General features: G+C 40.7%; 1 protein-coding gene across 2 annotated transcripts in view; it reads left to right on the forward strand.

The window, feature by feature from the left end:
* ANXA3 (annexin A3) overlaps positions 1 to 15,761 on the forward strand; it is a 60,625-nt gene that overhangs the window by 20,806 nt on the left and 24,058 nt on the right. For both annotated transcript variants that reach the window (XM_061192403.1, XM_061192402.1), the window contains exons 3-6: positions 284 to 371; positions 4,526 to 4,620; positions 7,560 to 7,673; positions 11,153 to 11,243. In XM_061192403.1, the coding sequence (XP_061048386.1) occupies positions 284 to 371; positions 4,526 to 4,620; positions 7,560 to 7,673; positions 11,153 to 11,243 (388 nt within the window). The remainder of the gene's footprint in view (positions 1 to 283; positions 372 to 4,525; positions 4,621 to 7,559; positions 7,674 to 11,152; positions 11,244 to 15,761) is intronic.

Genomic DNA, 15,761 nt, shown 5'->3' on the forward strand with positions numbered 1-15,761 from the left:
ACCATGATTAACACAATTCGTTGCTCTAGAGAATGAATGTTTTATATTTTCAATTTGTTACACAAGAGAAGAAAAAGAGAGGCCTTATTATAAATGTGGTAGCTGTCATATTGCCTGCATATCTGGGGTGGGGAGACTCTCTTGAACCACTCCTGAAGTGATAAGAAGGTGTGCAAATCATGGGTTTGTTGTGTGTTTCCAATAGGCATATGGGAATATGCGTATGTAACATAAATAAAGATGTCACTTTGGATTAGTGAGACTGTCAGATATTTTCTTCTAGGTTGGACACCGAGGGACAATGAGAGATTATCCCGGCTTTAGCGCATCAGTGGATGCTGAAGCGATTCATAAGGCAATCAGAGGAATTGGTGAGTGATGCTTTACAATTCCTTTTTTAATGTTGAAGCACATCAGGAAGTTAAAGCTAAAAATGCATGGGTTCAGGTTGCCCAAGTTGCCTTACTCAATTACAGAAATTATAAGGTACTTTAAAAAATTGTGAAATAATGTGGAAAAGTATAGGGAACCCAGTTTTATTATATCTTAATATTTGCCATGTTTACTTACTATTAAACACTACCATGATCATCACTGCTACCAACAATCATCATCATCATCATCACCATAAATCATTATAGATACAGTCCCTGCCGATTCTGCCTGGATCTCATTCCCACCTCATTCCCTAGAGATAAACAGCATTCTAAATTAGAATTTATTCCCATGAAACTTCTAATTCTGTACTCCATATGTATGTACATATTGTTGTGCATGGGCTCAAACAGTATAAATTGAAATCCTACTGTATGTTTTCTTCTGCAACTTGTTTTTTTGTCCCTTAACATTATGTTTTTGAGATTTATCTGTGTTGATATGTTTAGCTCTAGTTCATTCATTTTTAACTGCAGAATAGTTTTTTGAATTATCACATCGTAAGATGGAAATAGTGAGGGAACATTTAAATTGCCTACAATTCTTTTCTATTACAACATAAAAATATTGCATTGAATAGTCATGCTTATGTCTTGTTGTGCACATTTGCTAGCACCTCTCTAGAATATAACGGTTGAAATGTCTGGGTTGAAGGTAATGTTCATCCCCAGATTAACTAGAAATTTTGCCACACTGCTCTCTCAAATAAATATACAAATTAGTATTCCTGCCAGCAATATATGAGACTTCCTCTTTCTCCGTATTCTCATCAGTACTTGCTGTGGTCATCTTATTCAGTTTTTCCAATTGAGTGGGTCTAAAATTGTACCTTATTCTGTATCTGTTTCCTTCCTCCTCCCCATCCCCCATTATTGATGCAGTTAAGCATCCTTTCTTGTTTATTTTCTTCTTTTTCCATGAATTACACCTCCATATCTTTTATCCATTTTTCAGTTGGGTTGTCTTCTTTGTGCTTGGCAAGAAAAAATTTTTAATTTTTAATTTAAAATTTAAAATTTATTTCTTAAAATAAATTCTGGATAAAAAACTTTTTAAAAAAATTACAAGCTATGAAAATACCTTCTCCAAGAATGTAATTTTCTTTTAATATTGGCTACAGTAACTTCTATCGCATAGAAGTTTTAAATTTTAGTGAAATTAGGTTTACCAATATTTTTTGTAATGATTTGTACTTATTGTGTGTACTTTTCTATGATGAGCTCATAAAGATATCCTCCTGTATTTTCTCCCCCAAATTTTACAGTCTTATTTTTCACACTGAGATCTTTACTCTGCCTGGAATTAGTGTTTGTGAATGGCATTTAAAGCTAATTTTATTTTATCCCAAGTGGCTATGTAATTGTCCCAGTGCAATCAATTGAAGAGCTCATCCTTTCCACACTGATTTGTAATGCCACTGCTGTCCTATAAGTTTTGCTATTTTTCTGCTCTCTGTTACGTTCCATTGGTCTGTTTGCCTCTCACTGTCTCAATATAACATTGTCATAATTACTATTATTATTTTATAATGACACTTAGTGTCTAGTAAGGCAAGAGATTTTCTTGGCTCTTTGCCCTGTCCTATGAATTTGAGGGTCAGTTTGTAAAGTTCCATGAATTATACTATTAAGGTTCATAATAGTAATTATACTATTACTATCAGTATAATATTATTGTATTTCTGCCTGTTTAGGTTTTTTTTTCATTGCTGTTTTTAAATGAAAGTTATTTCTTTATCTATCTCTTTGATTGCCTATTTAAACACAGGGTTGAATAGACTTTTCCATGAAGTTAATGTCAATTTGAATGAATTAATGGTGTTTAAATTCTATCGCTTGTCTTTCTTCCTTAACATTATGTTTCTTCACGAATTTACACATTTTGGTTTGCAGGCCCACTTTGAGAAGGAGGTTTTGGTTTGTAAGCACTACTCCCAACACCAAAACCAGGCGTCATGGTGGCATTTGCCTTAGGGACGTGTCAGATCCAGCCTCTGAACCATGAGACATCTTGGTTTAATTTCTGGTCTTGAGCATGTGCAGAAATAAGAGAGGAGAAATTGCCTGGCGTACAACCTACATGTAACCGTGGGTAGTTAGTTATGTCTGGAGTCTAGTGGCAAAGGGTATAGAGATACAGAGAAGGGGGTAGGAAATTAGAATATGAGGTGGGAGCTAGGTCCTAATTAACTGGTGCACAAGCTAGGGGCTTAAACTTCATCCTGAAGGTTACAGAGAATCATTAGGATTTCAGCCAAGGGACTGACGTGATCTGATGCATTAAAAAAATTTACTTAGAAAAAAAATTTACTTAGGCAGTAATATACAGTATAAATTATAAGGGGGTCAAGTTAGGAGGCTATTGAAGTTTCTAGGTAAAATATGATGAGTGCACAGTGGCAGAGAAGAGGACAAATCCAAGAGATGCAGGTGATTGTTACAATGTAGAAAGTAAGGAAAAGAAAGGAGTATAGGATGACTCCCAGGATCTTTGGTTGGATGACTGCATCTATAGTGGTGTCATTGGTGAGGGAATAATGATGAAATAGGATGAAAGACAAGTTAGAGAAGAAATAGAATGAATCCAACCTGGAGCAGCTGAGTTTGAGATACTTGTAGTTGGAGGTGTCTAGTCGTGCACCAACTCAGATACCTTTGTAGGTCCAAGTTGATAATCGGACTCACAGGGCACAATGAGGGTTAATCTAACTCTGTTTACTTAACTATGCAGAAGAATACAAGACCAAAGACCCAGTGGGGCAACATCTGTCACTAGGAGTCCCAGCAGCTAATCAAGTACACCGTTTCTTTTGCAACCATCATTCATGTAGAGTGTGTACCACTGCCATGGGTGTGTGGAGCCAAGGTGTGTGTGGGTCACCTCAACACAGGGAAGTTGAGCCTTGAATTCCAATGGATCTTTTATACCTTTCTAGTCATGCAGGCCCAAGACAGAAGCCAACTCACAGCCCCCAACCCAGGGGCAGTCCTCTTCCACAAAGGAGCAGACACAACTTCTCACATTATCTTAATACTATAATCACGAAAAAAATAGTGACCTGGAGGTTGTTTTCAGGCAGGCCAGCATCAGCCCTTTACTTGTACTTAGAACAGGTGCTTAAGTATGTGGGTCTGAAATGCCTGAAAGAGGTATGGACCACTGATAAAAATAAATGTTTTGGATTAAGAGATTTGGGTTCAGATTCTTGCTGCGCCACTTAAAAGCTGCCTGACTTTGGCAAGTGAGGTAAGTTTTCTAAATGTTAGTGTCTTTATCTTTAGAACAGCTTAATCATACCTACTGCCCAGGGCCCTGTGAATATTAACTATGACAGTGAATAAAAGGTGCCTAGTATGTGGTAGGTTCTTGATAAATGTCAGTTCCTTTTTTTCTAGAGAAAAAAAAAATGACTTTTTATATCAAATATGGAGATAGAAAGATAAAAGGTGATAAGACAGTAACTGAACCTCAGAAGGATGAAAAACCCTACTTCAAAAGCAGTATGGGGCTTCCCTGGTGGCGCAGTGGTTGAGAATCTGCCTGCCAATGCAGGGGACACGGGTTTGAGCCCTGGTCTGGGAAGATCCAGACGGAGCAACTGGGCCCATGAGCCGCAACTACTGAGCTTGCGCGTCTGGAGCCTGTGCTCCGCAACAAGAGAGGCCGCGACAGTGAGAGGCCCGCGCACCGCGATGAAGAGTGGCCCCCGCTCACCGCAACTAGAGAAAGCCCTCGCACAGAAACGAAGACCCAACACAGCCAAAAATAAAATTAATTAATTAATTAATTAAAAAAAAAAAAAAAGCAGTATGTTCTTTGTGCTACTTCCTCTGTCTGATATACGGATAGGAATATTTGGGCAATAATGGTTTTCTTCCCCCTAAACTATCCAAATAAAGTTAATTTTCTTTTCCAAAAGCCAGGCGATCAAAGAAATAAAGATGCCAACCTGGTAAGACCTGGAAATTAAAAATTAAAATGCCTTCCTCTCTGCATTTGTTTCAGACCATTAATCATTTTTCTTTTGTTCACAACAGATATTAAGCATATTTGAGTTGATGGTGAATACAATTATTTTCGTTTCATTTAGGAACCGATGAGAAAACTCTCATTAGCATTCTGACTGAGAGGTCGAATGCACAGCGGCAGCTGATTGCTAAGGAATATCAAGCAGCATATGGAAAGGTAAGATTTCATTAACATAACAGGCAGTAGAGGGCTAATCACTAACGGATCAAGGCTGCTCCCATATGATTATGCCCACGGATCTTTTGTTTCAGGCCAAGTGTAACGGGAAGTACCCTGTGTATCCAGTCAACAGCCTGGAATAGGAGTCCTGGTCTTTTCCCTTAACTGTCTGAATGGCCTTGGACATGTTACTTGATCTTTCTGGGCCTCAGTTATCTTCACCTGTTGAATAAGGAGAGTTGCCTTGGATCAGTGGCTATAAACCGGGAATGACTTTGCTCCCCAGGGGATAGTTGGCAATGTCTCCAGACATTCTGATTATCACAACTGGTGGGAGGGGGGGGGGATGTTTCTGGTGTCTCGTGGGTAGAGGTCAGGGATGCTGCTAAACATCCTGCAGTGCACAAGACAGTCCCCCACAATAAAGAATTATCTGATCAATTATCTGATAAATCCTGTCTTAGATGATCTTTAATTTCTCTTCCAACTTTAATATGTTTACGTAATTATAGACTGATTTTCTTTTAATTTGTTCGGCAGATGAATATTTCTTCAGTACCAGAACTATACAAGAACTATTCAAGAACATTTTGTGTGTCTTTTCCAAGCAGTTTATTTGTTCAATCATAAACTACTGTGTGTCAGGAGTGGGGTACTACTCTAGGTCAGGAGATATTCTAGACATTGGAGATTCACTGGAATAAAAAGCAGAGCCTCCTCTCTTTAATGGACCTAACATTCTATTAGAAAAACTAATAAATATATAAATAAAACAAATTCAGATATTGGTAGGTGCTATGAAAGAATTAAAATGGATGATATGCTAGACAATGACTGGTGAATGGCTCCTTTAGATCATGTGGTGAAGAAACGTCAGTGACAGGTTGTTACCTTACTCTCAATGAAGACTGAACAATACTCAGGCTTCTGCTCTGCTTGATCTGGGGAAGAGCATTTCAGACAGAACGTCCAGCAAATGCAAAAGCCCTGAGGCAGAAACAAGCTGGGAGTACTTAAGAAACAGGAAGAGTCCTAATATGGTAGGAGCGTAGACAGTAAAGGGTGACAGAGGGAAGAGGTGAGGTTGAAGAGAGGCTTAGGGGGCTTCCCTGGTGGCGCAGTGGTTGAGAATCTGCCTGCCAATGCAGGGGACACGGGTTCGAGCCCTGGTCTGGGAAGATCCCACATGCCACGGAGCAATTAGGCCCGTGCGCCACAACTACTGAGCCTACACGTCTGGAGCCTGTGCTCCGCAACAAGAGAGGCCACGATAGTGAGAGGCCCGCGCACCGCGATGAAGAGTGGCCCCCGCTCGCCGCAACTAGAGAAAGCCCTCGCACAGAAACGAGGACCCAACACAGCCAAAAATAAATAAATAAATAAATAAAATTTTAAAAAAAAAAAAAAGAGAGGCTTAGGACATGCTGGACCTTGGGGTCTTGGTGCAGAGTTTAGATTTTATTCTAAGAACAATAGGGAACAATTGGAGGTTTATAAGAAAGGAAATACTATAACCTAATCTATATTTTTTGAAGATTATTTTAGCTTCTGTGGCTAATGAACTGTGTAGGGGAAAGGGTGGAAACACAAACCAATCAGGCTATTGGGTCCAGAATTGAGAGTGTGTAGTGACCATCCAAGGCAGCTGAGGCATCACCTGACAGTGTTCTCCGAGCCCCTGGGCTCCACTAAGACACCCTTCTCTGTGTTCCCTTTATTAGATACTTAACATATTATGTTGAAATTTAACTTTGACTATTTCTATTTTTCTCATTAGGGAGTAACGTCCTAGGGGTAAGGATTGTGTCTAACTCACCAATTAAGTGCCTAACACAGAGCAGGCGCCCCATAAACTTTTGTCAACTTAACTGAATTGCCAAGCTTCTGGGCAAGGCAGCATACTCGTGTACAGGGATTGTGAGTGATCCATTGACCTTTCAGGATTTCCAAAATATGGAGGAAGGATGGAGCTGAAGGGTGACAACCATGTCTCACAGTGGGACAGAATGAGAGCATGTGAAGTAAGATTCAGTTGGAAAGGCTTGGGTTGAGGACAGATGGGGGTGGAATTTAGCATTTGGAGAGGAAGCACCCCATGATGACTACAGTGGCTCCATCCCATTTGTTTCGGCAGGAGCATGCCCCAGCTGGGCCCCCAAGTGTCATGGAAGATGTTGGTCTGTACCCACATTGTCATAGCAGTCTGGGAGGCTTCCAGCCTCTGTTTCAGGGCTGAAAATAATCAAGAGCAGGAAAAATAATTATTCAATAACACTCCTTTGGGTATTAAAAATGGAAACCATGTTACTTGCCTTCAAGCAGGGGAGATGGACCGTACTTATGTAATGTATGAAAGGACTGCTGAAGGAGAGCATCAATAAGTAAGGTCCCCCTATTACCACATTTCGGATTTCCCCTGTTGTTGTTGCCAGAAAACTGCTTTTGATGCCTCCTAGTTCCACGCTCTTACCAGAGGCAAATGACCAAGCACTGTCTTCCCTCCCCTTTTCCCTTCAAAACTCTTTGGCAGTTACCGAGAAGCAAGGCAGGATTAGAGCACCTCCCAGTGAAGCTGGGTGTGAATTATGGGGCTCCTCCTCCCCTTCCTCTTCCCTCACCCCAACCCAAGCATTGAGAGCATCAAGGGCCTGGGAAATGCATTTTAATACAGAGTTCCTATCTGTGGCCCTCAGAGAACCTTCTCCACTGGCTTCCCTTCAGAAAACTGAATATAAAACAGAACATTTTGGAAGTGAACATAAAATGCAGACTAATATCCATAGAAATATTTTCACCATTTCTCTTTATCTCCTGTGGATGGGCATGTTTTTGTCTGAATTCATACATTCGTGTTCGTCTTTCACTAGGTGACTTTGGAGGAAGAGAAAGGAGAAGTATTTCATACTTTTTTCTTTGGGTTTTTTTTTTAATTTTAGGAACTGAAAGATGACTTGAAGGGTGATCTCTCTGGCCACTTCAAGTGTCTCATGGTGGCCCTCGTGACCCCACCGGCAGTGTTTGATGCGAAACAGCTGAAGAAATCCATGAAGGTATGAGACCTACACAAGCTGTTTCTGCCCAACACTTGATTATCAGAAAGAGTGACTTTCTTCTGGTGCACACTTGAGATATGGGTGTAAATGTGATGGATTTGGAGATTCTGTGCTCTCCAATTAGTAGAACAACCCTGAAATGGGAAGCAGTTGTGGAACCTTAAGCCCACATGTTCCTGGCCTGAAAGGATATGGTCAGAGCCTAATTTTGTTTGTTTTTTTGACCTGAGGTGTCAAATTCTTTATTTTGTTGTTATTGAGTCAGCGGCACCATCATTAACCCCATTGTTTAGGTCAAAAACCTAGAACTATCCTTGATCCCTTGCCTTCTCTCACGCTTCAAAGCTCCCAAATCTATCAACAAGCCCATTAGCTCCACTCCAGAATCCATCAAAAATGTGTGCATGTCCCTCCCTCCAAATCCATTGCTTTCATTCTCGTTCAACCACTATCATCTCTTGACTGGACCATATCAATATCCCCGGAACTGGTCCCTTTGCCTCTATTTTTGCCCACCTCAAATCCATTCACCACAGAATAGCCAAAATTATTTGTATAAAGTTACTTTTAGAATCAGATTATACTATTCACCTGCATAAATCTCCAATGGTTTTGACTACTGAACATCCAAACTCCTTATCATGACCTTCATCGCCCAACAGAGTCTGGCTCCTGTCCATCTCTATGGCTTTTTAAAATTCTATCTGTATCAGTCAGGATTCCCCAGAGAAGCCGAACCAGTAGGCAGGAGGTATAGAGTAAGAGACTGATTGCAAGGAATTGGTTACACGACTATCCAGCTTGCTAGGCAAATCTGAAATCTGTAGGGCAGGCTGTTAGGAAGGGCAGGCTGGAACTCCTGCCTACAGGTAGAATCTCTGCTTTTTCAGAGAAGCCTCAGCTCTGCTCTTAATTAAGGCTTCTTGACTGAATTAGGCTCACGTAGAATATCTAAGGTACTCACCCTTACTTAAAGTCAATTGATAATGGACTTTAGCTACAAAATACCTTCAGAGCAACACTGGATTACTGTTTGATTGAATAACTGAGGACTGTGGCCTGGCCAGATTGACACATAAAACTGATCATCACACCCTCTCCTCCGCTGCCGGCCACCCCAATTCAGTGCTGTAGCTGTACTGGCCTTCTCACTGCTCCTTGGACATTCTCAGCTTATTCCTATCTTGAGGTCTTTATATGTGACGTTCTTTCCCTCAGGAATGATTTTCTTCCAGATATTTTCTATTCATTCACTCAGTTTAATTTTTTAAATTGCTATCTATTACTATCTAAAATTATCTTGTTAAATTTTTGGTATTTTACATATTGGTATTTTACGTATTTGGTGTTTTGTTGATTTACGTGTTATTTTTTTTCCATCCAATTAAAAGGCAAACCTCCATCATATCAGGGAACCTCACCACTCGAGGAACCTCTGTTCCTAGAGGAAAGCCTGCAATGAGATAGGTGCTGAACATATTTGTTGACCGGAAGGAGGGAAAGGAAGGAGTCCAGGTCTAAAGCAAGGCTCTGCTTTCCCATCAGAGACAGGAGTTATTTTCTTTTCTGTGGAAGAGGTGTGGGCACCCAAGAAGCAGATGGCAGGATGGAATTAAATGTACAAGAGATTTATTGGGGGAAATCCTTGTGAAGGATAAAGCAGAGACAGAGCAGTGTAGGTGGGGTGAAACTTCTGACTGCAATACAGGTCTGACACCTGTGAAAGGAGAGAGGGAGGCTCAGATAGGAAGAGCCTCAGTCTGTAGTGCTGCTGTAAGAAAGCCACGGCAAGCTGATGGGGAGCCCCTGAGCAAAGTGTGCCCTTTGGAGGGTCCTACATGGGGCAGGAATGGCCCAGCTCCAGTTCCCCTTCCATGCGCAGTCATGGCTGAGAGCAGCCTGGAGAGAGCATGACTTTATGTGAACTGTGTGACAGATCCAAAGGTGTGGCAGTTGGAGGCTACCAACTAACTACATTCTTGGCAGTATATTCTCTTGACATGAAATCTCAGCAGTGCATTACTATGGCTGCCACATGGGGGACAGTTTAGCAGGTGAAATGGTAAGAATTAGATTCACCAGCAAGGATTAGAAATGTTTCCCTCTTATGTTAAAGAATTCCAAAGGAAGCAACCCAGAGCTGGGTATCATGGCACCATCATTATCAGACCTTCAGTCTTGAGGTTCTGCCATCTTCAGCCTGTAGATTCCGCTTCTTGGCTAGATGGCAGCTCAACATCCAGCCATTATATCTTTATTGCAGTCAGCTGAAAAGAGTAAGAGACAAAGACGTGTTCATCCTTTCTCTTTAAGGACTCTCTGAAATTGTACGTGATGCTTCACATATATTCCATCGATCAGAATTTAGTTGTATGGATAAACCTAGCTCTAAGGGAAGCTGAGAAATATGGTCTTTATTTGGTTAGCTTTGTGCTAAGTTAAAAAATGGGGGTTCTATGACTAATCAAGGAAGATAAAAGAGATACTGGATCTTCTCAGTTTTGCCCTAAACCTAAAACTGCTCTAAAATAAATCAGGAGCTTAGGATTAACATACACACATTACAATATATAAGATAGATAACCAGCAAGGACCTGCTGTATAGCACAGGGAACTGTACTCAATAATCTGTGATAACCTATATGAGAAAAGAATCTGATAAAGAATGAATATATGTTTATGTATAACTGAATCACTTTGCTGTACACCTGAAACTAACACAACATTGTAAATCAGCTATACTCCAATAAAATTTTAAAAAAGAAGAACAACCAAAAAACCCAAAAAAAGTTTATTTAAAAATAAGTAACGAAATAAATAAGTAATTTGAAAAGGAGAGCTATTGGAGGGAACTAGGAATCTGTCACAGAGGGACAGAATTCAACCTCTTTTCTTATGCTACATTGGCCTTATTTGGTCAAGTCCTAATGTAAATGGCTTCTGTTGAAGTCTCAGTGTGATTCAGTGACCTCAATATAAACCAAGACTCAGGAAACACTAGTCCCCAAACCAACTAGGCTTATGACATACATTACTGAGGCTTTAAAAATCTCCCTGAATGAAGAGGAGGATCCATACTGACCAACCAGGTGCATTGGTACAAGTATGGACTCATTCAAAAGAATTGCAGAGCCCTTTCTAAATACAGTGACATATTTGAATGCTCACTTTTGGTACTGAATGACATAGGCTTTCCCTTTATACTATTTCTTCCTGGAATTATTCAAAGGAGTTTTACACTAGAGTAGGACATTTTCTTTAGAAGCTTAATATCGGTTAACTTCAGATGATTCATGTTATTTTAATACTAAAATATATGGAAAATTAGAAAACCACTTTAGAGCAATAGAGGACCTTATGTTGATTGACTAAAAACTGTTCTTTTCACTTGTAGAAAACAAGATGTTAAGACCGCAATGCATGAAACTAGGTGTTTTTTAAAGTGTTCTAAAAATAGATTTCCTTTTTCTTCTTAGGGCACGGGAACAAATGAAGATGCACTGATTGAAATCTTAACCACCAGGACAAGCAGGCAGATGAAGGAGATTGGCCAAGCCTACTATACAGGTGATCTTATTTTCTGCTTACCTTTACCCCTGTTCACACCTATAGGAGCCAATGCTGCTTTTCCCAGAAACCCACCAATCTTTCTTCACAAGTGGTTCTGAGGAGGCAAGACCGTAAAAAGGAAGACACATTCTAAAATGGGCTAAGGACTGTGGATTTTTGAAGAAAATTTTAATATGATCTGAGCTAGGAACTGCTACATAACAATGGCATTAATGCTTTGCATTTATAACATTACAGCTATCGTGGATTTCACTCTCAGCAATCACTGCTTAATTGAATCAACCATTTTCATCAATGTAAGACACTCAAATCATTGTATATTCATATTATGTGTTAAAAACCACTCATGATTTTTGGGGTGGGAAATGAGATGAACCATTTAGAGGATGTGTTGAGCATGTGGCTTCAGTATAATAAGCTAAAGCCCTAAGAGTCTGTTAGCTGTGTAAAAAGTAGAAAGCCCCTGCAATGCAATTCTGACACTAACAACCCACGGTTAGGGTGACTTCACAGGTTAAGGGCACAGTCCCCACAAAACTACTCTGACTTCAAACACCAGCCACAAGCTCAGGTGTTCCCAGGCCACATGCGCTTCTGACCAAATGGCAACAGATTCTTACTACCCCCTCAGGTTCAATAACTCACTAGAATGGCTCACAGAACTCAAGAAAGCTCTATACTTACAATTATGGTTTTCTATAAAGAATGTAAATCAAGACTGGTGGAGTGAAGAGATGCATAGGGAAAAGTCTGGGAGGGTCCTGAACGCAGAGCTTCCATGTCTTCAGGGTGCATCCCCCTCCCAGCCCAGCCATGTATAACTGCCAACCAGGGAAGCTCACTTGATCTGTGGTGTCCAGGGTTTTATTACACAGGCATGATTGACTCCATCACTGGCCATGTGACTGAACTCCATCTTTAGTCCCCTCCTCCCGCTAGATGTCAGGCTGATATCATGTGGCTCAAAGCCTTAACCCTTTAGTCATATTGGTTGGTCTTTCTGGTGTGACCAAGCCCCATCCGGAGTCATCTTGTTAGCATAAACTCAGGTGTGGTTCAGGGGACCCTCCATGAATAACAGTGAAATTCTTATTATTGGGGAAATTGTAAGTATTTAGAGGTTACCTCCCAGGAGCCAGGGACAAAGACCAGACCAATTCTTATTAAATAACCGCTCCCTGTCACCACCTCCAAGTACCTTAAGGGAGCCATGGTGTCTATGTTTTTGTATCAGGGTGGCCAGCTGTGTATTAGGAAACTTCTGCGGTAGGAAAGGTCCAAAAAAGGGATATACCGGCCCCCAGATGGGTGTTAAAGAGGTTACTTTGAGAAATTTCCATTAGAAGGTAAATAACCTCAATGATAGGTGAGTGACTGTTTTATTGTTGGTATGCTAATGAGGTCTAGTCAGAAAAACAGAAATGCACTAGGTATTTTAACAGAGCGAATTTAATGTAGAGAATTGCTTAAGTACCTTTTTGGAGGACTGAAAAGGCAAAACGGAAACACAGCTCAGAGGTATAATCCTCAAGGCTGGGACAACAAAGGAAGAGATTGGGATTTTCAGAAACTAGAAGCTCAGAGGAGGGCACCACTTTCTGGTGTTGGTACTTCAGGGGCTCAGAGGAGAGGCCCTAGGAACTGGAGTTCAGATCTCTGTGCAGGGGAAGGGCCTCCATCTAGCTGGAGCTAGTACCTCCATGGGCATGTAAACAGGTGACTTGTTCTAGGAGCCTGGAGCCAACTGCTGCTGTCAGGGTGAAAGCCTGACACTGGGTTGACACTGATGTGAATCACAAGCCAATAATAGCATGTCCTTCTTTCCATCTCATCTCCCTCTACTCCCCCCATTGGTGGAAACTGACAGGGAGGTGGAGGGTGGGGGATAAAAGAGAAATGTTATTTGCAGAGTCCCAACCCCAGCTCCACAAAGCAAGGTATAGAAGGGCAAATCTGGGGTAGATGAGATAATTGCTTAATAATGGGCACAAATGGGTACATTGTAGGTGTTTAACATATTTGGTTCCCTCAGTTCAACAAGATGTACATGTAAAAAAATCATCAGATCCAGGGGCTCTATCCCCAGATGCTGTGTTACTTCCTTGGGTTTCTTAGAAGAGTTACCGCTCCATGAGTTGACTGGCCCCAAGATTCTCCCTGGAGTTCAGCATTTATGTACAAACAACCCTAGGATGTAAGCTCTATGAAGGGGGTGATTTTTGTCTGTTTTGCTCACTGCTATATCTCCAGTGCCCAGAACAGTGGGGGATAAATTCAAATATTCATTGAATGAATATCCTTAAGATGGAGATCTGGGATCTTAAGAGCCAAGTGAATGTCTTAGCATTTAGGACTGTTGTTTTGCAAATGTGACAAGTGGTCATTGTTCAAAGTTACCAGATGCTCTGGTATCTGTGTGAGTTAAGTCCTCTAAAGCTACAAGGAATTGAACTGTATCTAGGTTCCCTTGGTAAGTAGGGATTCATGATACACAAGAAGTAAAAGAAGGAAATAGTCTCAATCAGGTATAGCCGAGCTGTACAGAGATTCAGGACACAGCTAGGGACTCAGCTGTCTAGTCACTCCCTCAGCATCAGACATCCATTGCTCACTGTGCACATCTTCATCCTAGTAACTCTTTCCCCTCCCTCTCTGCCTCTACTGTTCTTGACGCCACCAAGAAACTTCTCTTCCCTTACCACAGGACGTTTGTCTACTCAAGGTTTCTATTTGCCCATGGTTTCTGGCTGTTATTCCTGACTTGTGTTTTGTGCCTTATTTCTGGGGGTCTTTCCACTTCTTCGTTACTCTTTTTAAAAAATTCTGTACATCTCACTCCCTAAGAGAAGATTCAATGGGCTCAGAAAGGCACTATCTAGTAGAGAGCCTTCTTTTGGGCAAAGTTCTCCCACCAGGTCACCTTGTAGACAGCTGGCCACTTATAGTCAGATGCCAACCCTGATGCAGTCAACTGTAGCAAGAGCGATGGCATCATGTAATGTGCAATGGTGACCCATGCATTAGAAATCCATCAGAGGACCTATCAACTTGGCCCTCATTAAAGGACCAGGCATATTGAGTGGCTCACACACTACAATGATGCAATAGCACCTAAATGAATAGAGAGCTAAATTCTGAACTCTTTCCAGTATTCTAAAGTTAATGGTGCATGAGAGAACATTGAATCAGGATCAGGAACTCTAAGTTCAGCTTCTGCACTATTAAAACATTGTATCTGTTTTTCTATACCCTATTGTGTCTCAAAATGCATAAGGTAGTTTTCAACTTGCATCGAAGTAATTTTCATATTTTTAGTCTAGTTTCCTGCAAAATATCTGGGGTAGAGGAGAGGCGTGGGAGGCTGTGTGAAACTCATGTCAATAATTCTAAAATTATAAAATACTTCCCCAAATTCTAACAATTGAGAGCTTCATTTTTTTGGCTTGATATTTTTAAATTAAAAAAATTTTTTCATAGCGTGAAGGAAGGAGAGATGTAACAATAACGTGACTATTAGGGAAAGTGATGCCTACTAAATGTTATTATTACTTAGATAAATAATCTGTATTTATAGCGGATTTTGTTTACTTGAATTGCTCTGGAAAATTATAGATTTCATAAAAAGAGACTTATTAAAATCACACTGGAAGAATTTCTCTCTCAACACAGTTCTTGCTATTAGATAATCTCACATCACTTTCTATAGTTGTCTTTTACTGATTTAAAAGGACAAGCATTCATATGACTAATTTTATAGAGGTCTTGAGGGTGATGCAGGTGGAGTTCAAAGAGCCACCTGGTGTCAGCTGCATCCAGGTATACAGTGGCTCGAAGAGAATCACTGCTCCATGGGTGGAGCAGAACAGAGATGTAAAATTCAGTGGACACTGCACATCACAGGCTATGCAAAAGGAGCTACAACTATTCGTACTAAAATATGCGAACACACAGTTGGCATTTGTTATGGGGAAACAGTATGTTTTCGGGAAGCTTTCTTACTTTTGAGAGCTATCAGATAATACATTCTAACTGTATGCGTTAAGATTAGGGTTAGAGTCAATAAAACAGAAAAATAACAGTGGTTTAAATAAGATAAACATTTATTTATCTCACATGTAGAAGCAGTCTGGAGATAGGCAATTCTAGGACTGGCATGATAGCGCCTCAAAACCTTCAGGAACCCAGGCCCCTTCCTGCTTATTTTTATGCCATCGCTCAGATATAGTCCTGCATAGACCAAGATGGCTGCCCAAGCTCCAGGGATCAATCTACACACCAGGCAGTAGGATGGAGTAAGGGACTAAGATTGGCATGAGCCTTCATTAAGGAGATTTCCCAGCAATGTCACGTAGGTCTGCCTACGTTTCATTGCCAAGAGGAGAGCTGAGAATGTGGTCTTTAAGCTGTGTACATTATATCTTGCTTAAGGCCAGGGTTCTATTCCTATGGAAGACGGACATAATAGAAATTGGAAGGCAAACTAACAGCTTGCCCATCCTAGCTTTCTCACCATAC

The sequence above is a fragment of the Eubalaena glacialis genome, chromosome 5 (assembly GCF_028564815.1).
Source record: "Eubalaena glacialis isolate mEubGla1 chromosome 5, mEubGla1.1.hap2.+ XY, whole genome shotgun sequence".
Lineage (NCBI taxonomy): Eukaryota > Metazoa > Chordata > Mammalia > Artiodactyla > Balaenidae > Eubalaena > Eubalaena glacialis.